We start from the raw sequence: 25,493 nt of genomic DNA on the forward strand, positions 1-25,493 counted from the left end.
CACTGCGAAATATTTACTTATTGAGAGAATGAAGGTTTCAGAACAGTATTCTAATGATTGCATGATATTTCATTAGTGCTGTAATTAATCTTTAATGTTTGGTATTTTGGTGTCACTATTTTCAATAACACAGCAAAGAAGGCATAAAGGCACAAAGGCATAAAGCTTTTTCTGAATAGATGCCTAGGAGTGAATTTCTCTAGTTAAAAGTATGAATATTTTAAGGTTTCTTAGTTTATATTGCCAAATTCAAGAGATTGTGTAATAAGTAAAAGGTTTTCTTTTCATGCCATATTTACCAGCATTGAATTTTCTCATTAAAAAGGAAAGGGCTAATTTCATGGGTGAAAACGGCATTTCATTGTTATTTTGACTTCTTTTTTGGTAGGGTGGCTATTTCTCTATGTAGGTTGTTAGCCAGTTTGATTTTCTCTTTTGTAAATTTATTTATGTCTTTGGCTCACTTATCTATAGGGTGAGGGAGTACAACTTAAATTATTGTTAATGGGTTATTAATTTATACTAGTATAATCAGTTTATAGATTATACTAGGCATAGTCCCCACTCATTCAATTTTACTGAAAAACATTCTCCCCTGTTATTTGTTTGTTATACTGTGGCATTTTTAAAATAGAAATTTCAAACTTTTATGAAGTCAAAACTACATCTGTTGCTCTTCCATTGATTTAACACTTAGTTCTTCCTCATCCAAAGAACTGATTAATGTTCGCTTAAATTTCTTAGAAATATTTGTTTTTTTAATATTTGATTCCTCAATCCATCTGGATTTTATTTTGGTGTAAAGAACTCCATGAATTTTTGATGTATATAAGACTGTTTATCCTCCCTCCCCCAGTACTATGCAGGCTCAAAATGTTTATCTTTTTGACTTAGTATTTCCTCTCGACAGGGATAACCAATTTAACAAATTGATCATTTTGATACCTTAATTTTTCTTTTTCTTTTTCTTAACATTAAGTAAGCCATTAAACATTGCTCTGAGGGTACTACACTAATCAATATTTGAACTTTATAGTCATTTTTATTGTTACACAGAGGCACATGTGTGTGTGTGTGTGTGTGTGTGTGTGTGTGTGTTTCAGAAGGATAAGTTTGTTGGAAATGTATTAATGTGATGATAGTAACTGTATTTTAAATAATATTCACTGTTATTTTAAAAGTTACACATATGTACTCATTATGTTTATTTATATACATGTACATATATATATATACAGATAAGCAAAAAAAGTTTCCATATTGCCATCACTTATCTAAAGTTTGATATAATGGGTTTATCTTTTTCTATTATGCATATACACACAATAATACCATATATTTTTTACATTTATTTATTTAAATAATGCTTAGGCAGATTGTAATATCTAGATTGTAAAAGGCATATCTAATCAGAATTAGACAGACCTACATAAGATCCATATATTACTGTGAATTAATGATTCGGAACAAATTTACTTAAACTAGTTAACCATCTAATTTTCTTAAGCAATGTGTATTTATAGTAGACGCCAATCAGGGAAGTCAAGTACAACTGTGTGAGTTATTTGAAAACCATTAGTGAGTTAGATATGACTTAGAATGTACATAACCTCTTATTCCCTAAATCTTCCCTAAAAGGTACTAAGCGAGGGACAAGTGAAAAAAAGGTAATAACCATTTTAGGTTATTTCTAGAAAATAGGTTTTGTTCACATCATGTGGATATATGTAAAGTATGTATCCATCTTTCTTAGGAAGTTGTGCGGTTCCTGGATACCAAACATGAAAACCACTATCAAGTCTACAATCTATGCAGTATGTACTTGACTAGATATTTTGCTACTATAGATAGAAAACAGATCATTGCATTGAAGATGATGATTCACTTTTTACATTTCATTTAATCATAAATATTTGGTGATAATGGGAAGTGAGTTAATAAAATCTTCATTTTGCACTGGCCTTACTTGGTAGGAAAAGGTAGCTCACCAGCACAAAATGCCCTGTGAGGAATGCAGAAGGCTAGAGTGGAGGTGGAGCCATTTTAGGAAGAGTCTACTCTAGTGATATTAGGTTTAGGAAAATACTTCTGTTTTTCCTGCCAGGTTGTGTTTTGAAGACAGACAATTCAACAAATGCATTTTCTAACCCACCAGGAGTTGGGTGTGAGGAGAACAAGGCCCTACACGAAAATAAAACAAAACTCTGTAGAAAATAGATTGTATTCCAGCTTACTACTATGTCTCTCTTGATTTTTCATCTTCCTAGATATTGAATAGTTGTTTGCAGGAGGCAATCATTTTTGTTGGCCACATTTGCTTCTGCTCTGTGGTTTCTAACTACTCTACCATAATGCAATGAGTAGCCTGCTAGAAAATTAAAAGTAAGGCCTATTAAATAAATCAAAATAAGCTGGGTTTAGGTTACTCAAGTTGGACAAACCACTACCGTTACTATATTTTTGAGACTCTTAAGTTTCTTTTAGTGTAGCAGGAACCAATCAGAATGCTCCTTTTAAAAGTGAATAAAGACTTTATAACAGAAAAGAATAACTTATTTACAACATTAACATTTACTGTGTTTATTATGTATAGAGATATGACCTATGTTTCTTTTATTTTAGGTGAAAGATCTTATGATCCTAAGTACTTCCATCATAGGGTCCATCGAATCATGATTGATGATCACAATGTCCCCTCTCTGAGGTAAGTTTTATGCTAAGTTAGCTGTCAGAAAGGGGCTAAATACATTGTTCTTGATTTTTTGGAAGTATTTTAATTCAACTAAAAATCTTACATTTGAAATTAGTGAGATGTTGGAATTTTCCAAAGAAGTAAACAAATGGATGGCTCAAGATGATGAAAACGTCGTAGCGATTCACTGTAAGGGAGGCAAAGGTAAAATTATTTTTCTTTTTATTCCTCTTTTTTTAAAGAAATTTGAAAAATATATTCAAGTACAAGTATTACATTTTTGGTGGGCTGTAAAACAGTTTTTTTAAAAAATTGAATTCCAGGAAAACACAATACTTTAAAACTGCCTTTTATAATTGAGTAGAATCAAGTTTTAGTATTACATGAAAATTAGTTTCAAGCTCATTAGTAGTAGGCAAGTTCTATCTTTAGTTCCACAGGTTGAAATATTCTAAATATTGGCAAATTATAAATGAAGAGTATAGAGGTCGAACTATATGGAATTATCAGTTTTGGACCATTTTTTACTTACAAAAATGGCTGTTCCACATGACTCAACCTATGATAGTATTATATAATGCTAGCAATTGGCTTGTTTTCTTTTAATTAAAGGTAATTCTCTGTTTGAAGGAAAACATTTCAAATTTATTTTATTTTATTTTATTTGCAGAAGGGGACTTATTGTGTTCACATGGTTTTCTTTTATTTAAATTTTATTTTATTAATGGTTTCAAGTATACAGTACATTGGCTAGACATTTATATAGTTTATAAAATGATCCTTCTAACTGCTCTTTTTCTCCTCTGGCTCTACACCTAGCCGTTACATTAATGCTAACTACCGTGCTCTATGTCATGCTCCACACCCCTGTGACCATCTATCAGCTACTAATTTATATTTCTTTAACCCTTCACCTCATTCTCCCAGCCCCCCAAACTCCTTCCCCTCTGGCCATCATCAGATTGTCTTCTATATTTGTGAGTCTGTTTTTGATTAGTTTTTCTTTTTGTTTCTTAGATTCCGCATATAAGTGAAATCATATGGTATTTATTTTTCTCTGTCTGACTTATTTCACTCAGCATAATAACCTCTAGGTCCATCCATGTGGTTGCAAATAGTAGGATTTCATTTTTTTAATGACTGAGTAATATTCCATAACTTCTTTGTCCAATCATCTATTGATGGGCATTAGGTTGTTTCTATATCCTGGCTATTGTAAATTGTGCTACCATGAACACAGGGGTGCGTAGATCTTTATGGATTATTATTTTGATTTATATAAGTTGACATTTTTTCTCTTAAATGTAATATGGAATTCATTAGAGAAACCATATTGGCCTTAATGTTGGAAATTGGCATCAATTTCTCCTTGAGGAAATTTTTAAATTATCATACAATTTTATTAGATAGAGGATTGTTTATCATTTTACCTCTCTACCCACTTTGGTAGGGTGTATTTTTCCAAGCATTCATCTATTTTATCTAAATTCGAATGTCTTGGCATCACATTTTTCAAAATACCTTATTCTAATGTATATGGTGGTATTTACTTTCTTATTCCTTATATTACTTTCTTGGTGCCTTTCTCTCTGTCTCTGTCTGTCCGTCTGTCTCTCTCTCTCTAGATTAATCTCACCAAGAATTTATCAATTTTATTAGTCTGTTCAAAGTACCAAGTTTTTTTGGCTTTCTTGACCACCTCTTTTGTTCGTTTTCTAGTTCATGAATTACTATTATATTTACTGCTTCCTTCTGCTTTCTTTGGTTTAATTTGTTGTTCTTTTCCTAACTTCTTGAGATAGATGATTAACTTCTTGAGAGAGATGATGTATTTTTAACCTTTCTCTTTTTTATTTAGCATTTAAAGCTATAAATTTTCCTCTAAGAATTACGTTAATGTCACATAGTTTTATATCTAGTATTTCATTATTATTTCATTCAAAATATTTTCTAATATTTTTTGTTCTTGTTTCTTTGACCCATGGGTTATGTAGGAGTATACTTTCTTATTTTCAAACATGAGGATTTTGTAATTATCACTTAGTTACTGGTTTAGGGTTGTATTACACTGTAGTCAGAAACATATGTATTTTTTTTGTTCTTTGAAATTTGTTTAGACTTGTTTTATGGCCCTGAATTTGATCAATTTTATCAAATGTTTTCTGTGCACTTGAAAAGAAAATGTATTATGCATTGTTGTGAACAGTGTTCTGAATGTGTTTATTAGGTCAAAGGTTAATTGTTTTATTCAAATCTTCTACATCTTGTTTTGGTTTGAATTTTTTTTTTTTTTTTACAATATAATTCTTTCCTCTCACCTACCACCATTAGTTTGGAAGTCATATACTCATTTATATACCTTTTGTTATTATCTAAAGATTTCAACCTGCATCCTTCATTCAGCTATTGATTTTTTTTTTATGTTGACCTTGTAGCTATCTTCCCGAATTCTCTCATTAGTTTTAGTAGTTAGTCTATAGATTTACTTGGATTTTTCTATTCTGCAAATAATGAAAGTTTGTTTTTTTCTGTTCTTATCCCTACACATTTGGTTTCTTTTTCTTATCTTAATTCACTGTCTAAGCCCTGTAATACAGTATTAAATAGAAGCTGTGAGTAGTGGACATTTTTGCTTTGTTTCTGGCTTTAAAGGAAATACTATCAACATGGCATCATTAATATTAATATGATGTACTTGGTAGCTATTTTGGTAGATTCCCTTCATCAAATTAAGGAAAGTTCCTAGTTTTTCTTAATTTTAAAATTGTGAATATATACCGAATTTTAGTGAATGCTTTTTTCTGTATTTATTGAGGTAATTGCAAGGTATGTCTTTTAATCTGTGAATATGATAAACTACATTAATATAGATTTCTGATATTAGATGATCCTCGCATTCTTGAGATAATTGTCAATAGTTATTGAATATTATTTTTTCTACATTACTGAATTCAGTCTGAAAACATCTCAATTAATTTTTTAACATCTATATTCATAAGTGAAACTAGTATAAAGTTACCTTTTCTTCTATTATATTTGTACAGTTTTGGAATTAGTTTTGCCAATGTTATTAAATGAGTTAAATTATTAAATGAATTAAATTATTATTATTTTAAAAATTATAAAAGATAGAAATCATTGCTGCTTTATAGATTTGATAAAAATCTCATCTTGTGTTTTGGAGGAGGTGGTTAGAAAGACTGTAAATATTTTTAATGCAATGTTATTGCTCTATTCAGGTTTTGCCTTCTTGAGTCAACTTTTTAATTGAAAATTTATTTAAGTTTTTTAAATGATTGACATAAAGTTATTCTTGTAGTGCTTTTAAATTTCTATTACATCAGTAATTTGTCCCCATTTTAATTTCTAATATTTATGCTTCCTTTTTAAAAATCAGTTTTATAAAAGATTTGTGTATTAGTTTCTTGGGGAAAAAAACCTAATGTTTAATGTTGTTAATAATTCTATTGTGTTTTCTGCTTCACAAGTTTCTGCTTTAATACTTATTTTATTTTTTCTCCTTTATGATCTATGATTTTAAATTATTTATTTTAAATCACTTAGTGTTTAAGAGTTTTAGTTACATTTTAATTATCAAATTTTTCATTGTACTTCTTCAGAGATAGTGATAGAATCAAAGTGTAGTCCATGGACTAGCAGCTTCAGCATCAACTAAGAATCAGTTAGGAAAACAAAATCTCATAATCGCAGGCCTACTGGATTAGAATCTACATTTTTCTAAGATCCCCAAATGATTCATACACCATTTAAGTTTGAGAAGCACCAATCACTAGGACTGCTCAGTAATAGCTGGAGAGTTTTTTCCCTTTTATATTTTTCCCTTCTATTTTATCTAAAGCTTTGCTTCACCCTAGGAATTTACTTAACCATTTTTTTCTCCAACATGGAAAAAAGAATGATACGAACTTGGAACATTTTTCACCTACTCAAAGAGTACCTTCAGAGTGTTTGGGCCCTTTCTTCTACTTGGAAGAGGAAATAAAAATCAACAGCATCACCTGGGTTGCACTTTTTACTCACTGTAGCCAGCAGAGCCAAACTCAGCCAGGGGAGCCAGCAAACCAACTCTCATATGGTTGGATCTATCATTTTTAATTCTATAGATAACTTCGACCTCTCACAACAGCAGCTGAGTTGCTGTTTCACACCATTGGTAACTCTGTAACCACTCGGGCATCACAGATTCATCATACACATTCTTTTATCCTTCCTTTTCCAAAACAATACTTTTGCCATATTTCAGTGAGTCAGGGTTATTTTAGCAAATCTTGCTTCTGCTGCCAACTGTATCAGATGTCTTTAAGACCTACCCCTACATTCAGTGATTCCCCAGGGAACTCACAGGACTCAGCATATAGTCATATTTATGGCTATGATTTATTACAGTGAAAGAATACAAAGCAAAATGAGCAAAGGGGAAAGGCGCATGAGGCAAAGTCCTTAAGAAACCAGGCATAGGTCTTCTCCAGTGGGGTCACACAGAATGTGATTGATTCCTTCAGTAGTGAGTTGTGAAAACACATGTGAAATATTCCCTACCAGGGAAGCTCGGGATTTTTATTGGAAGCTAGTCAAATAGACATCTTCTCCTTAGAATGGACTGAAATTCTAGACTTTCAGAAGAAGAACAGGTGTTTAGCATAAATCATATTGTTTGCATAAACAGTTTAGGCACAGTGAGCCAGTCTTATCAGGGAATGGTGAGAATCCTCCAGAAATCCAATTTTTTAGATGTCAGCAAGGCCAAACTTCAAGCAGTCCTACTGATAGCAGTCAGGCTTGCTATGTTAACTCTTTTCTGCATAATGATGTTGGGTCTCTGGAATTTATTGAGACTTTTTTGTGGTGTAATATGTGATCCATTTGGCACTATAACTAGAAATCTCATATCTAGGAAGTAGTATATATTCTCTAATTTTCTTCTATTTAGCTATCATTAATCTTTTAAATTACATTATTTAAATCATTATGTTTACTTTTTTTAATATGTAAGAATCTGAGAGAGGTATGTTAAAATTTTCCACCATGACTGTAAATATGTTGGTTTCTTTTTTTACTGAGTCATTGCCAATGACTTTATTTTTAAAAAATTTTTTCAGTTACAGTTGACAAGCAATATATTAGTTTCAAGTGTACAACACATTGATTAGACATTTTATAACTTATAAAGTGATCACCCTATCTGACATCATACGTAGTTATTATAATATTATATTCTCTATACTGTATCATACATCCTCATGACTATTTTTTTTTAAACTAGCAATTTGTACTTCTTAATCCATTCACCTTTTTCACCATTCCCCAACCCATCTGTTCATCTGGCAATCATTAATTTGTTCTCTGTATCTAGAATTTGTTTCTGTTTTGTTTGTTTTGTTTTTAGATTCCACATGTAAGTGAAATCATATGATATTTGTCTTTCTCTGTCTCATTTAGCATAATACCCTCTAGGTCTATCCATGTTGTCGCAAATGGCAAGTTTTCAGTATTTTTTATGGCTAAATACTATTCCATTATATGTATGTACCACTTCTTTTCACATTGGTCTATCAATGAACACTTAGATTGCTTCCATATCTTGTCTATTATAAATAATGCTGCAGTGAACATAGGATTGCATGTATCTTTTCAACCATTGTTTGTATTTCTTTGGGTAAATACCCAGAAGTGGAATTGCTAGGTCATGTGGTGGTTTTATTTTTAATTATTTGAGGAACCTCCAGACTGTTTTCCATAGGGGCTATACCAATTTACAATCCCACCAACATTCTCCCTTTTCTCCACATTCTCACCAACACTTGTTGTTTGTTGATTTATTGATGATAGTCATTCTGATAGGTGTGAGTTGATATTTCATTGTGGTTATACTTTGCATTTCCCTGATGATTAGTGATATTGAGCATCTTTTCATATGTCTGTTGGTCATCTGTATGTCCTCTTTGGAGAAAGATCTATTCAAGTTCTCTGCCCATTTTTAAATCAGATTTGTTGTTGTTGTTAAGTTGTATGAGTTCCTTATACATTTTAGATATTAACCCCTTTTCAGCTGTATCATGGGGGAATAAATATCTTTTTCCATTCAAAAGGTTGCCTTTTCATTTTGTTGGTGATTTCCTTTGCTGTCCTAGAACTTTTTATTTTGATGTAGTCCCACTTGTTTATTTTTTCTTGTATTACTCTTGTCCAAGGAGACATATCCAAAAAACATATATATTACTAATAATGATGTCAAATAATTTACTGCCTATGTTTTTTTCTAAGAATTTTATGGTTTCAGGTCTTATATTTAAATCTTTAATCTATTTTAAGTTTACTCTTGTATATGGTATAATAAAGTGATCCAGATTCAATTTTCATTTTTTTACATGTATCTGTCCAGTTATCCCAACAGCATTTATTGAAGAGATTGTCTTTATCCCCATTGTATATTCTTGCCTCCTCTGTCATAGATTAGTGGATCATATAGGTATGGGTTTGTCTGTGGACTCTCTATTCTGTTCCGTTGCTCTATGTGTCTGTTTTTACGCCAGTACTATCCTGTTTTGATTTCTATAGCCTTGTAGTATAGTTTGATACTAGGTAGCATGTTACCTACAACTTTATTCTTATTTCTCAAGATAGCTTTATGTATTTGGGATCTTTTATGGTTCCATATACATTTCAGGATTATTTGTTCTAGTTCTATCGAAAATGCCAATGGTATTTTGACAGAGATTGCATTGAATCTATAGATTGCTTTGGATAGTATGGACATATTAATGATGTTAATTCTTCCTATTCATCAGCAAGTTATATCCTTCCATTTATTTGTATCTTCAATTTCTTTCTTCAATGTCTTATAGTTTTCTGAGTACAGGTCTTTTACCTTCTTGGTTAAATTTGTTCTTAGGTATTTTCTTTGTTTTGATGCAATTGTAAATGAGATTATTTTCTTAATTTCTCTTTTTTATTTTATTTTTTAATTAAATTTCTTGAGGTGACATTGGTTAATAAAGTTATATAGGTTTCAAGTGTATAATTCAATAATACCTCATATGTATATCGCATTGTGTGTTCACAACCCAAAGTGAAATTTCCTTCTGGGTTGTGAACACATCATGTATCTGACCCCCTTAACTCTTATGTACCTCCCCCCCTCCTCCCTTTCCCTCTGGTAACCACTAAACTATTATCTGTGTCTATGAATGTTTGTTTGTTCGTCTTGTTCATTTGTTACTTTCAATTTTATATCTCAAATACAAGTGAAATCATATGGTTTTTCAACTTTTTCTGTCTTCTGTCTCTTATTTTGCTTAGCATGATAATTTCAAGATCTTAATTTCTTTTTTGACAGTTTCTTATTGGTTTATAAAAATGTAACTGATTTCTGAATATTAATTTTGTATCTTACTACTTTACTAAATTCACTTTATTAATTTTGGTAGTTTTTTGGTAGAATCTTTATGGTTCTCTACATACAGTGTCATGTCATCTGCAAATGACAGATTTATTTCTTCCTTTCCAATTCAGATGACTTTTGTTTCTTTTTTGTCTCTGATTTCTGTGGCTAGGACTTCCAAGGCTATGTTAAATACACATGGTGAAAGTGGACATCCTTGTCTTTTTTTAAAGAAAAAACTTTCAGCTTTTCACCATTAAGTATGATGTCTGCTGTGGGTTTGTCATATGAAGCTTTTATTATGCCGAGATATGTTCCCTCTATCCTCACTTTGCTGAGAGTTCTTATCATAAATCAATGTTGGATTTAGTCAAATGCTTTTTCTCCATATATTGATATATTTATATGATTTTTATTCTTCATGTTGCTTATGTGGTTTATCATGTTGATTTGTGAATATTGAACCAACCTTGCATACTGGAAATAAATTCCACTTGTTCATGGTGTATGCCCATTTTAATGTATTGCTGAATTCAGTTTGCTAATATTTCATTGAAGATTTTTAATTATGTTCATTAGGGTTATTGGCTTATAATTTCTCTTTTTGTAGTGTCTTTGATTTTGCTACCAGGGTAATGCTGACCTCATCAAATGAGTTCAAGAGCCTTTCCTTCTCTTCAATTATTTGAAGAAATTAAAAAATATTTTTTGAATATCTTTTTTTGATTTTTTAATGGTTGGCAGAATTCTCTGTGAAGCTATCTGGTCCAAGGCTTATGTTTGTTGGGAGTTTTTTGATAACTGATTGGATATTTTTAGCTTTTATAGGTCTGTTCAAATTTTTGTTTCTTCCTGATTCAATCATGAAGATTGTATATTCCCATGAACTTATCCATGTCTCTCAGGTTCTCCAGTTTGTTGACATGGTATTTTCTTATTACCTTTTGTATTTCTCTGGTGTCAGTTGTCACTTCTCCTGGTTTGTTTCTAATCTTATTTATCTGGGTCCTTACTTTTTTTTCCTGAAGAGTCTAACTAAAGATTTATCAATTTTGTTTATCTTTTCAAAGAACCAGATCTTGGTTTCGTTGATATGTTCTATTGTTTTTAGTCTCTATTTCATTTATTTCCACTCTGATCTTTATTATTTCCTTTCTTCTACTCACTTTGGGCTTTGTTTGACCTTCTTTTTCTAGTTCCGTTAAGTGTTAGGTTAGATTGTTTATTTGAGATTTTTCTCATTTCTCAATGGAAACCTGTATTGCTATGAATTTTCCTCTTAGAACTGCCCTGGCTGTGTTCCTTAGATTTTGGATCATTGTATTTTTATTTTAATTTCTCTCAAATTATCTTTCAGTTTTCTTCCTTGATCATGCTGTTAAACAATTCATTGTTTAGTAGTACGTTATTTAGCCTCCATGCATTTGTGTGTTCTTCTGTTTTCTTGTAATTTACTTCAAGTTTTATACCATTGTGGTCAGAGAAGATGACATAATTTCAATCTTCTTAAATTTATTGAGACTTGTTTTGTGACCTAAAATATGGTCAATCCTGGAAAATGTTTCACGTGAACATGAAAAGAATGTATATTCTGCTCCTTCAGGGTGAAATGTTCTAAAAATATCAATTAAATCCAACAGGCCTAAAGTGTCATTTAAGGCCACTGTTTCCCTATTGATTTTCTGTCTGGGTGATCTATCCAATGATGTCAATGGGATGTTAAAGTCCCCTACTATGACTGAAGTACTATTGATTTCTTCTTTAATGTTAATTAATACTTGCTTTATATATTTAAGTGCTCCTATATTGGGTGCATAAATGTTTACAAAAATTATATCCTCTTGTTGGATTTATCCCTTTAGCATTATGAAATGCCCTTCTTTGTCTCTTGTTACAGCCTTTTTTAAAAATCTATTTTTATTGGTATAAGTATTGCTACCCCAGATTATTCTTTCATTTGCATTTGCATTAAATATCTTTTTCCATCCCTTTACTTTCAATCTGTGTGTGTTTCAATCTGAAGCGGATCTTTTGTAGGCAGCATATGTATGGATCTTGTTTTCTTATCCATTCAGCCACTCTATGCCTTCTGATCAGAGCATTTAGTCCATTTACAGTAAAGTAATATGAATTGCTATTTTATTACTTATTTTCTGATTGTTTCGTAGTTGTTCTCTGTTCCTTTCTTATTCTCTTGCTCTCTTATCTTGTTTGTTGGTGATTTTCTATAGTGTTGTATTTGGATTCCTTTCTCTTTATTTTTTGTATATATCTTATAGATTTTTAGTTTGTGGTTAGCTTGTGCTTCCCATATACCAAACTGTATTTACACCTGTCTATCTTAAGTTGATGGTCGCTCAAGTTCAAACACATCCTTAAATGGATACATTTTTTACTCACCTCTACGTTTATGTTTTTGTTATTAGTTTTTAACTTCTTTTGTATATATGTGTTTGTGTTTATCCCTTAATTTATTGCTCTAATTACACATAATCTTCCTAGTTTTGTCTTTTAACCTTTGTACTAGCTTTATTGTTGGTTGAGCCACTGTTTTTACTAAGTGTTTGCCTTTGTCAGTAAGTATTTTTTTCTTTCCTATAGTTTTTATTCATTTTTAAAAATCTTTTCTACTTAAAGAAGTCCCTTTAACATTTCTTGTAATACTAATTTAGTGGTAATGAACTGTTTAGGTTTTTCTTGTCTGGGAAACTCTTTATCTCTCTTTCAATTCTAAATGATAGCCTTACTGGGTAGAGTGATCTTGGTTGTACGTATTTGCCTTTTATTACTTTGACTATTTGGGCAAATTCCTTCTGGCCTGCAAAGTTTCTGTTGAGGAATCAGCTGACAGCCTTATAGCAACTCCTTTGTATGTAACTAACATCTTTTCTCTTACTACTTTTCAGATTCTCTCTTTGTCTTTAAACTTTGCATTTTAATTATAATGTATCTTGGTATGGGTCTCTTTAGGTTCATCTTGTTTGGGACTCTCTGCACTTCTTGGACCTGTATGCCTATTTCTTTCTCCAGGTTAGGGAAGTTTTCCATCATTATTCCTTCAGGTAGATTTTCAATGCCCCGCTCTCTCTCTTCTTCTGGGATCCCCTTGATGTGAATGTTGGTATGCTTGATGTCCCAGAGGTTTCTTATATCATACTTATTTTATAATTTTTCTGTTTTGATTGGGTATTTTACTCTACCTATCTTCCAGATCATTTATTTGATCCTCTGGTTCACCTAATCTGTTGTTGCTTCCATCTAGTGTATATTTCATTTCAGTTATTATATTCTTTACTCCTGACTGATTCTTTTTTTTATGCTTTTATCTCTTTTATATATATATATATATATATATATATATATATATATATATATATATATATCTATATATATCTTTGTTGAAGTTCTCTTTGTGTTCATTTACTCTTCCCCAAAGTTCATTGAGCATTCTTATAACCAGTGTTTTGAACTCTATATCTGGTAGATTGTTTGTCTGTATTTCTTTTAGTTCTATTTTTGGAGTTTCATCCTGTTTATTTACTTGGGACATGTTTCTTTGTCTCATCATTTTGGCTGCCTCCCTGTGTTTGTTTCTACATATTAAGTAGATTTGCTACATCTCCTAGTCTTGGCAAAGTGGCCTTATTTAGAAGGTGTCCTGTGTGGCCCAGTGGCACAATCTCCCTGATCACCTGAGTCAGGTGCTCCAGGGGTATCCTTAGTATGGGTTGTGTATGCCCCCTTTTTGTAGTGGAGCCTTGATTGTCGTTGGCACATCAGTGGGCATGATTGATCCCCAGGGTAACTGGCTGTATGGCTGACTGTGACTACAGTGGATAAGCTACTGTGCATGGGCTTACTGTGTGGGGTAGAAGTTGATTTAGAGGGGCTCTGGTATCAGCCAAGTCCACGCTTCATGTTTGTCATTTGTGGATCTGTTTGGGTGGTGCTCCGGTGTAGTCTGAAGCTGGCCACTCAGTATGTTCATTCTAGAGCCTCAGGATAGCCTTGGTGCAGGCCAAGCTCAGCTTAGTGCCATTTGTGCCCAGCTTTGTGCAACTGGTGGGAGCTACAAAGTAATCCATTGTTGATTGTGCTTGCACTGAGCTTGGAGGTGTTTGGGAAGGCTATGCTATGAACTGAGGTGAGCTGCCACTAGTGTTGAGCTTGCCATTCTTTGGCGGGTGCCACAAAGTGAGCTGAGGATGGGAAAGAACCACTTGTGCTGAGCTTGTGACCACTTAGTTGAAGCTATGTTCCAAGCCAACACTGACCTCAGGTTATGAAAGCTTGAGGCCACTTCGATGGGAGTTACAATGCAAATTGAGACCAGTAACCCCTTGTTCCAGTTTTGGGGTTCTTAGCAAGAGGTACAGGGCACACTAAGGTCATCCACTGCTTTGTAGGGCTTGTGGACATTTGAATGATTTTAGGAAAGTCTGCATTGTGAGCCAAGGAAGGCTGCTTGTGTGGAGGAGCCAACAGAAAAGGCTCATACTGTGTGAAAGACTTCAGTGAGGTAGAATCTCAGGGAATCACCAAGGCAGGGTGAATGGTGTTAGCCAGGTTCATTGAAAGCACAGATTTGGCACCTGGTTGCTCCTACCAGCTATATGGGAGTAAATCTCAACAGAGAAGCAATAACGCCTGCCAGCATGTCTAGCCCCGGAGAGAGCTGCCTTAACTTCTGTCCCTCCAGACTTTTCACTGAAGCTAGTCAATTCCATTTTCCCCCAGTATGTACCTGGCACTTTTTGAACTGCAACCCCTGCACTGGAGCCCAAAGTGAGTGAGTTTGTGAGCAATCAAGTTAATGTGTAGGCCTTTGAAGAGAATGCCTTGGACTCCAACGGCCCTCCATCTCACTTGGATGCAATCCCTGCTGGTTTTTACAGCCAGATGTCATGTAGACTCCACTACCTGACACTGGCACTGTGGGCTGGGTAGCCCAGTGTGGGGCTGGAACCCCCTTACTCCTCAGATGGTCCTCCACTGCCAAAATAGTCCTCCTGATTCTTTATCACCACACTATGTATGTGCAGAACCTTCTCATTCTGTGTCTTCACCTCACCTACCAGTCTCGACATGGCTTCTTGTTTATATCCTTAGTTATCAGACTTCTGTTCACTAGTTTTCAGGTGGTTCTCAATGATGGTCGTTCTATAATTTAGTTGTAGTTTTGATGTGGTCATGGAAGGAGGTAAGCACAGCATTTACCTACTCTTCCATCTTGACTGGAAGTCCACTCTGGTTTCTTCTTTTAATTCTATCAGTTTTTGCTTTTTATATTTCATGGTGTGCTATTAGGTGCCTGCAAATACATAATTATTATATCTTCTTAGTGGGTTATTTCTATTATAAATTTTTCATTATTTTATATTCAATCTTTCTGTGTCATTTTGGTGTAGCTATGTCTCTTGAGATAGCACATAACATTATTAAAAATGCACTTTCAGTATCTCCTTTTTTAATGTATTGATTATGATTGCTGACATATTTGGACTTATTTATGACATTTAATTATGTGTTTTGCACTTATCACAAATTTTCTGTGCTGCTTTTCATCTCCTCTCCTGCATTCTGTAGATTCTCTCACTCTTTTTTTCTTTAGAGTAATTTATTTAGAGTTTCTTGGTTCTAACTCTTACTTACCAGTTTGATTATTCTCTCAATTTCTGATCCTCTGAGTTTTCTTTGCCTTTTTATGTTTTAATTAAGCCATGTTTTTCCAGTGTCATTTCTATGTGTTTGATACAGAGGTGAAGGTTTTTCAGTCTACCATTGATGCTCAACCCACCATCTTGACACCACCTATGTAGAAATAGTCTTTTTAACTTTGAATCATCTTTGTTATATTTTCTGAACTCTAATGCAAATAGTACTCAGATTTAATATTCTCTGTGGGTCTGTAAAGGAAGAGTCTTTAGAATTTCTTATTTTCTAGAATAAATATTTTTCACCTATGGGAAAATGGTGGAAGAGAAATCTCCTTGCCAGATTTGCCAGATAAATAACAAAATACCTGAAATGAAGAAAAAAAGTGCAACAAAGGAAAATTCAAAAACTGTGATCCAGGTACAGTGAAGAAATGCTGAAAAAACAGGGAGTCAAGCAAGCCTGTTGGTGACTGGAAAAGGCAGTCACATCAGTGAGATATAAAGAAGCTCAAAACTTAGGTAGATAAATTGATTGATTAATTTTATAAACTTAAACATATCTACTGTGATATCTACTTTAAAAAGATAAGGAAACTGGGCAAAATGGCATAGATAATGGAGGTTTTATTCATCCGTCTTGCGTCCACATCAAAGTTGAGATGGAAACACAGAGCAAACAGCAAGGAGAGTCACCTGGCAGTCTATATGAACAGAAGCCCTACAACTAGGGAGAGAAATAAGAAATCACCCTGCAATGGTAAGAGGTAGGAAAGGGCAAAGATGCCAGGCTGCCCCATCCTGAGAGTTTGAGTGGGACAGAGGCTATGGCAGCAGCAGTCAGCAGCTGCTGACATTCCTTTTAAAGGGGCCGTGTCCATGATGAGATTTTTGCGGTGACTGACCTGTTTACTCTGAGCACCAGTGCTGGTCTGCTGCTTGAGGAACACCAGAGACTTACAGGGGGACACTGAGTTGTTGGAGCGAGAAACAAAGAGAGGCTTTCTTCCAAGCAGAAATGCTGGTGGTATCCATTGCTCCCCGCTCCCAGTGTGTGGACGCAGTGCTGCCATAGCTGAGACTTCATCAAACTGGATAACAGAGGTCACTTCACCAGGGGGATTTCCTGAAACTCCACCTCCCCCAACTTGCGGCCCCACCCAAGCCACATCCAGTTGTAACCTTGGCAAGTCCTGAACCACTTGCTGAGCAGTGCCAAGACTCACACTGGTGGCAGCTGACCTGTTTCTGGTGTGGCTTCTTTAGGCAACTATTAGCACAGCATCTGTGGAATATTTAATGAATCTTAAGAGGTAGCTTTGGAGGGGCACTGGCTTGGGCTAAACCTGGCCTGCAGCTGAACTCCTTTGAGAACTGTGTCACTGGACACCTACTATACAAAGCCACACTAATAAGACCAAAAGACTTAGGAGCTTTGATTAGCACATAGAAACAGACACAGAAAGGCAGCCAAAATAGGAAGACAAAGAAGCAGAAACCATATGAAAGAACAAAACAAAGATCAGGGAAAAATGGAGTCAAGCAATCTAACAGATGCAGAATTCAAAATACTGGTTATAAAGATGCTCAATGAAATTAAGGAAAATGTACATGAACTCAGTGAGAACTTTAACAAAGAGATAACAAACATAAAAATGAAAATGGAAATTGTAAAAGGGAACCAGTCGGAAATGAAAAATACATTATATGAGATGAAGAGTATATTAGAGAGAAACAACAGAGTGGAGGAAGAATAGAATCGAAACACTGATGTAGAGGATGGTTAAGCCAAGGACACCCAACCAGAATGGCAAGAAAAAAGTACCAAAAATATAATTCAAGGAGCCTACAGGACAAAATTAAGGGTAACAACATCCATGTGATAGGAGTACCTGAAGAGGGAGAATAAGAAGTTGAATATGTATTTGAAGAAATAATGATGGAAAACTTCCTTAACCTGGTGAAGGAAACAGTCATACAACCCCAGGAAACTCAGCGAGTCTCCCCAAAAATTAACCCAAAGAGGCCCACACCAAGACACATCATAATTAAAATGCCAAAAGTTAAATACAAAGAGATAATCTTAAAAGCAGCAAGAGAAAAGCAATTAGTTACCTGCAAGGGAGATCCCATAGACTGGCAGCCGGTTTCTCAAAAGAAACTTTGCAGGACAGAAGGGTTTGGCACAAAATATTCAAAGTGTTGAAAACCTAGGATCTACAACCAAGAATACTTTATCCAGCAAAGCTACCATTTAGAGTCAAAGACAGATAAAGAGCTTCCTAGACAAAAATCTGCCAAAGGAATTCATCAATACCAAGCCAGTATTACAGGAATTGTTGGAGAAACTTCTTTAAGAAGAAAAAACATATATCAAAAACATGAATAAAGCATGATGATAACTACATATTTATGAAAAAGTACTTTGAATGGAAAAGAATTAAGTGCTCTAACCAAAAGACAGGGAAACTGAATGGATGAGAAAATAAGACCTATATAGATGCTGTCTACAGGAGACCCACTTCAGATTCAGAGACACACACAGACTAAAAGGAAGGGCATTGAAAACTATATTGCCTTGATGGACCTAGAGGTTATTGCGCTGAATGAAGTCAGAGAAAGACAAATACTACATGATTTCACACACATGTCCGATCTAAAGAACAAAATAAATGACGACAACAAAAATGGAAACAAACCCACAGATGCAAAGAAAATTTGAAGGCTACTATATGGGAAGCGGGGTTGAGGGGATGGTGAAAAAGGGCAAAGGGATTAAGAAGTACAAATGGACAGATACAAAATAGTCATGGAGATATATTATTGTATGCCAACTATAATTGGAAAATAACTCATTGAATTGTACAATGTAAAAAAATATAAAAAACAATTACTGTAAGATAGCATTTTAAAATAAAATTGGAAAGCAATAAAAACTTAACAAATGTTATAGAACAGTGTTCCTCAAAGTATGTCTACTATTATGCCAATGCTAATAGTGTGATGATTCGCATTAAACTGTCCTACATTTAAATCCTAGAACCATTGCTAACCCACTTGGGTGCATTACACAACAATTCTAAGCCTCCCTTTTCCCATCTGTAAAGTGGGAATTGTAATGCCTATCATAGAGGATTGTCATGAAACTAAAATGAGATCATGCATATTAAAATGTATAGTAGAACATCTGATACATAGTAAACAGTGACTAAATGGTAGCTATTATAATTGTTTAAAAGGATTCTAAAGATATCCAGCACTAGGATCATTGATGAGGAGGAAGTGGCAATAGCCAGTATAGACTAGGTATTCAATGAGCTTGGCTGTGAAAGGACAGAGAGAAGTTAACTGTTTAGGCAGTTGGGGCCAATAGAGTGTTGTTTATAAGATAGGGTGAGGGGACCTGACTAATTTATTTGCCAAGGGAAGGGTGGGGGAGAGACAGAGAGACGGAGAGAAATTGAAGATACAGAAAGTGAAGACTGAAGAAGTCAAGACACTGAGTTGAGAGAAAAGGATGGAGTCCAGAACCTAAGTGGAGGTTAGCTGAATTAAGAGGAGAAAGTCCCCACAAGCGAGAAGAGGAAAAGACAGATGTAGGCACTGGAAGCTTGTAGGGGGCACTCAGGGAGGCAACAAGATAAGGGAGATCTCGCCTCTGTGAAAAAGAAATGAAGACACAAACTAAGAGTCAGTGGGAAGGTAGTTGAGTTGGAAACTTAAGGAATGTAGGAGAAATTTTAACCAGATTTTAAAGAAACCAAGAAAAGGTACTGACTAGCAACATATAGAAGTGTCTATACTAAGGACCTAGCTTAAGATCATTAATTTACATTATTAGCAATATGAAAAGTTGTGTGATTTCTCTTTAGCAGCTCTCAGCATCTCTGATGTCTCTATTTCTGGTGTAGGAATGGAGGGAGTGGGTGCCCTAGTTAATCCAGTGTTAGGTTTTTACAGGGTGAGTACAGCAAAAGGACCCAGAAACAAGAAAGGCAATGTCGGCAATGTTGTTCTGTATTGGTAAAACAAATATTGAAATTGTCCATTGTGCACCTAGGTGGATGAGGAGGTGAAAACAAAATGAGAAAAAAGAGTCGTCATGAGACTGGATGTCACGATAAATTGAAACAGTAGATATAGTCATTCATTTATGTATTGAACACCAGATACTGTCTAGATGCAGGGTATGCGGTAGTGTACTAAACAGACACATACATTCTCCCACGGAGACCACATTCTATTGGTTACAAAGAAAAAAATAATATGTATTATATAGTGACACATGCAACTTAAAAAAATAAGGAGAATATGAAGTGAGGGAGAGGTTGCTAATTGATATGTAGATGGTCAAAGAAGATCTTATTAATAAAATGATATTGAGCAGAGATGTCATACAAGGAGTCCAGACAGAAAGTATAAAGAATATCATGAAAACATCAAAAAATAAATGAAGTAAATCTGTCAGGACTTGGAAAATTCATGTTGGACCTGAGTGATCATGGCTTTTCTTCATCTATGTGCACACAACCAATCCTTTTAAGTATATCTGCGTTAAAATTTCTCCCTGATTTAACACCAAGGTTACAATTGTAGAAATCTCCCACTTCATGATTTTTAAAGTAGGAAGTGAAATCAGTTCTAGAAATCAGTTCTAGGCACCTCTCATCTTCTCTACCATGGCGAGCCATCTCTTTGGCAAGTTTGTCCAGTAAGGAATTCTAAGTTTTCTGGGTATAAAGTCTACTGGGTACAAGAACTAGAATTAACTGAGAACTCTCATAGATTATTCAGCTCTTTTTATAGATGTCTTTCACCAATGTTTTGACTATCCTTTTCAATTGTTCTTTTTTGTCTGCTTGAAAGAGAAAAAGAAAGTTGAAAAGTTCCAAATATCAGAACATAGTGATTAAACACATAGGCTTTGAAATAACATATCTGAGTTCAAATCTCAACTATGCCATTAAACAATTGTGTGGCATTTAGCAAAATACTTAAACTTACCATGCCTTAGTTTTCTAACATGTGAAATGTGGATGACAACAGTGCCAACCTCATAGTCACTCTATGGGGATTAAATGAAATGTGAAAAGTATCTGGTAAGAAGTGGAAATGGCTCAATAATGTTGACCATTATTATTATCTATCAACCCTGTACTATGAGTTTTTAACAGCAAACCTATCTTTCTTGCTTTTTTCTAGTAGGCATACGATGTGCATGTTTTTATTTAAATAGTAGGGGTGAAAGTTTAAGATTCTCTAGTTCTTTCAAAGTCTTTTAATGAATACTACAAAGTACATCTTCATTTGAGATGTTCATTGTACCAGATGAGGCAGTCGAACTGACAAAAGGCTATTTTGGTCTGAATATCTCGAATAAGCAATTCTTTTGGTTACATTTTAAGTGCCTTAAACAACTCTAAAGGATACACACGCACAGACACACACACACGGGCACACACACACACACACACACACACACACCCTACCATTCTTGGTTTCTACAAGATCACCTCAGTGCTCTGCTTAAAGATTCAAGAATTTAGATTATAAGTTCTGCATTGTGGGGAGAGGTGATGGACATAGCTTGAGAAACAACAAAGCTTAAGAATTACTGTAAAAGGTCATATAAGCTGTCATTAATATATCTTGCTATTTGACTATGTGAAAATTTCTTAAACTTGCAGAATCTCAGTTTCTCTTTTGTTATGCCATGTTATTTATCTCACAGAGTAGTTGCAAAGATTATATGAGATCTGTAAAGCATTACCCAAATGTTAGTTATTATCATTATAAAAGCCAAGAATTGTATTACATTGAGAGGCACACAATGCTTCTGCTGACATCAGCTTTCTTACTGACTTCCATCTAATTCCATCTAATGTTTCTACTTCCACCAGTGACTGCCACTTCCACTTGTTATTATACTTATGTCAAATAATCAAGTATTATATAGATCTATAAAATATCAGAATGAACGGTAAGAGTTATAGTGTTATGAAACCTAAGTTGAATGTTCCAAGAAGATTCAATGAAGTTGAATGGCTATAACTAAAATTGAAGTTGAGTTAAATGCAAATAAGACTAATGTAAAACATTGAGGGAAAAATTCCAGTAGTAAAATCTAGAAGAATTATGTACCTAGATTGCTTTAGAGAATCTGAAACTAAAATTATAGAGGATGCCGTGGTTTATACCATGAGCCTGGCCTTTCCATGAAAGACCTCCAGTTGGAATGTGTGTGTTGGTGGGGGAGGGTTAATACTTTAAAAAGTTAAAACCTTTGTCCAATATCAGAAGTTTAGTGAATAAATGTACATTTATGTTTTAAGTTAAAATAAAATATTGAAAACAATATCATCTTTATGATTCCCTGCTGTACCTGACTTGATTGGATAAGAGGACATCTACTATGTTTGCAGTTGTACCTATCCACAACCACAAGGATATGAATCTGCAAAAGTTTTTTCAAATGAGAAAATATCAAAGTTATAGAGACCGAGAGATGTCCTCCAAAACTAAAATGTTAACAGTCTATACAACTGAAAGCCAAGTTATTAATGGTCAGTAGCCTCCTTTAGCAAGAAATTTTTGTTTATCACAGCACAAGGTGGTACAAAATTCTCTTTGGATGTACGTGGCTTAGAATAGTGGTTTTCAAACTATAGGTTGCAAAATAAGTTTAGTAGTTCATTTAAAAAAGATAGAATAGAAAATAGAGTACATCTCAAGTTAAAAGGATAAGTTTGGAATTATATAAAATAAGTTCAACATATACTGGTAGACAAAAGCTACAGATCATTGTAAAAATGAAAAAAGCAACATATTTTTTAACTCAAGTTTTGTATGGAAGGACAAAAATATAAATTGGAATAAAACATAAGTGACTTTGAAGATGAAGTGACATAAAATCAAAGGTTTGCTTTAGAATTCTATAGAAGAAAGAGAGATGGGAGGAAGAAAGAGTGAGGGAGAGAGGGAAGAAGGGAGGGAAGTGAGAGAAATTAAACAAGTGCAACAATATAATATGAAATTATGGAATCTTGGGAACAGATATATGGACATTCATTACACTGTTCTCTATTTTTATATATGTTTTGTAACACACTTAAAAACTAAAATGGAATGAAAATGAGCATTGTAAATGTTAGATGGTATTTTGGGTTCTAACTATGTTCTTTTATTGATATTAGTTAGAAAAACAGAGTGTGTAATTAATTCTAAATTGGTGAGTGGCTCTTTAGCATTAGAGTCCTAGAGTGGAGGGGATTGTCTCTGCATATGACTGCAGCCCCCAGCAATAGTGAACAATGGACACAAGCACATGAGCATTCATGCACATGGTTAGGAAGAATTCCAGGTGGAACCTCAGGGCAGTGAAACAGCTTTGGCTATTTCTGAATTGAAAATTTCTGAACAAACACTTTCAGAGCAAAAGAAAATCAAGCCAAAATGAACTCTTAATATTTCTAAGAGTATTTTTATGCCAAGTACTACCATGATCAAGGCTTCATCAAATAACTTTTTTCCTTTTCTAGGAAGAACTGGAACTATGGTGTGTGTCTGCCTAATTGTCAGTGAAATATTTAAAACTGCAGAGGTATGAAAGATGCTACTATAAATTTTGTCTTATGCTGGTTCTGAAACATCACTAGTAGGATAAGATCATGAGTCATGGTACTTAATGAAATTGTAATTAGAGAGGCTGTTATTAGAAATCCTGGTCTTACTACTTCTTTATTTAACTTGTGTTAGTTATTAACTGACCTAGATACCTCTTACTCTGGGCCAGGACTAGGGTATGGTCAATAAGACACTCACCTTGGGCACAAATTTAAAAGAATGCCAAAAGTCTCATAAGATAAATAATATTCGAATGCAGTATTTTTAGAATCAAAATTAATGCAAAAAATCCATGATGTATACAACATCAACATTTTAAAGACAGGACCCAGTGGGGCAAGATTAAGGTGAGATGAGTAAAGTCACTGAGTTATGCAAGTGCAGAAAAAACTCAGCAGTCAAGATGCTTCGCTTGCCTCACCTAGTCTGGCCTGCTCTTACTCCCACCAATTGTGAGACTTCCTCCTTTCTCACTAGAATAGTATCAAGATTGATTAGATAAGTTCTCTAAAGCAGGGCTCCCCAACGCCTGGGCTGCGGACCAGTACCGGTGGGCAAGCAAGTGAAGCTTCATCTGTATTTGCAGCCGCTCCCCAGCGCTAGCTTTACCACCTCAGCTCCATCTCAGATCATCAGGCATTAGATTCTCATAGGAGCACTGGTCCCATGTGCCAAAAAGGTTAGGGACCACTGTTCTAAAGACCCTGAACATCTTTAGAAGTGCTAGATGAATAAAAGGTAGCTTTTTCCAACTCAAAACAAAGTCTCTCCTGAATGCTATTATCTTTGCATAGTCAATATCTGTGGGGTCTCTGCCCCTGGAAATTTCGGAGAAGACAGGATGGGCTTTCTCTGCTTCTTAAAACAGGATGCTCAGTCGTTTTTCCTGCCATGATCTTGTTGAGAAGTTACTTCTTAGAGGACACACTCCTAGTAGCTCTGCTCCTCACCTGGCCTGCAATCTAGTTAAGAGAAACTGTTATGCACAATGCTCAACACTCTTAATTCTATCATTTTCTTTTTTTTCTAATTTGTGACACACAGGTCATGAAAATGGATGTTCTAGGACAACATTTTTCAAACTATGGATCACAATCTATCAGAGTTGTAAAATCAGCTTATTGACTTGTGACTAGTATTTTTTTTAATGGAATAGATTGGAAAATATCAAGAAGTAAATATTGTTTTGTGAAACTTTTGTTTCAGTTGTGTTTAGGTATCTCCTAGGTTTATTAATGTGGATTGTAGCTTTAAAAATAAACCGTCTGAAGCCATTGATCCAGAGCCTTAGACTGAGATCGGAGACCTGCGCTCTAGGCCTGTGCTTTCTCAAAGTGGCTGCATACATCTCTGTGACAGGTCACTTGGTTTTCTTTTGATCTCAGTCTTCTCCATTTGTAAAATGGAAAGGTAGGAAGAAGGACCAAATGATCTCTAAGGTCTTTCCATCTCTAAAATCCCATGTCTTTATGAATCTTTGAATGAGAGCAGGCCTTAATGTGGCTTTGTTAATTTTGTTATTTTGGGAAGCTTCTGCCCAAAGACCTCTGACTTAGGAAAATAATGTGCCCTTAGAAACTTTAAGAATGCCTGAAAGTGCAGATGAACAATGATTGAATTGTCCCCATTTCTATAGGACAGCCTTTATTATTTTGGAGAACGACGAACAGATAAAACCTCCAGCACTAAATTCCAGGGAGTAGAAACACCTTCTCAGGTAAGTTTTCTTTTTAGGAAGGGGGTTCTCTGGGTAATTGGATTAAGATTGACACCTATTATTTAGTTTCATTTTAGATTCTTTTTGTTGATCAGGCACTAGCACTTGGGTGCCCTGTGACAGGGCTTAATCCCTCCCCATGGTTGAGAGCCATACCTCAGGCACTGCCTGAGTTTTGTAAGCATTGGGTTCTACCCCAGAACATTCTGCTTTCCATTTTCTGTTGGTTATTGATTATGGAGTTCAGGAGCTGATTCCCTTCCCAAAGCAGGAATGTCTAATTACTAAGGTTTCAGATCCCTGAAGACTATTTAAAGTCATCAGCCATGTATTTCCTATGGAGAGGAGCTGAGTCTTTTACATCTCCCAATTAGGGCAATTCAACCCTTGTGAAATATCATGAGT

The 25,493-nt window shown here is 34.5% G+C and overlaps 1 protein-coding gene across 1 annotated transcript in view; it reads left to right on the forward strand.

The window, feature by feature from the left end:
• LOC120583796 (phosphatidylinositol 3,4,5-trisphosphate 3-phosphatase TPTE2-like) overlaps positions 1 to 25,493 on the forward strand; it is a 71,814-nt gene that overhangs the window by 20,438 nt on the left and 25,883 nt on the right. The window contains exons 6-10 of the mRNA XM_039839231.1: positions 1,754 to 1,814; positions 2,623 to 2,704; positions 2,808 to 2,896; positions 23,287 to 23,348; positions 25,008 to 25,088. Of these exons, the coding sequence (XP_039695165.1) occupies positions 1,754 to 1,814; positions 2,623 to 2,704; positions 2,808 to 2,896; positions 23,287 to 23,348; positions 25,008 to 25,088 (375 nt within the window). The remainder of the gene's footprint in view (positions 1 to 1,753; positions 1,815 to 2,622; positions 2,705 to 2,807; positions 2,897 to 23,286; positions 23,349 to 25,007; positions 25,089 to 25,493) is intronic.

Source organism: Pteropus medius, unplaced genomic scaffold, assembly GCF_902729225.1.
Source record: "Pteropus medius unplaced genomic scaffold, Ma_sr-lr_union100, whole genome shotgun sequence".
In the NCBI taxonomy this organism is placed as follows: Eukaryota; Metazoa; Chordata; class Mammalia; order Chiroptera; family Pteropodidae; genus Pteropus; species Pteropus medius.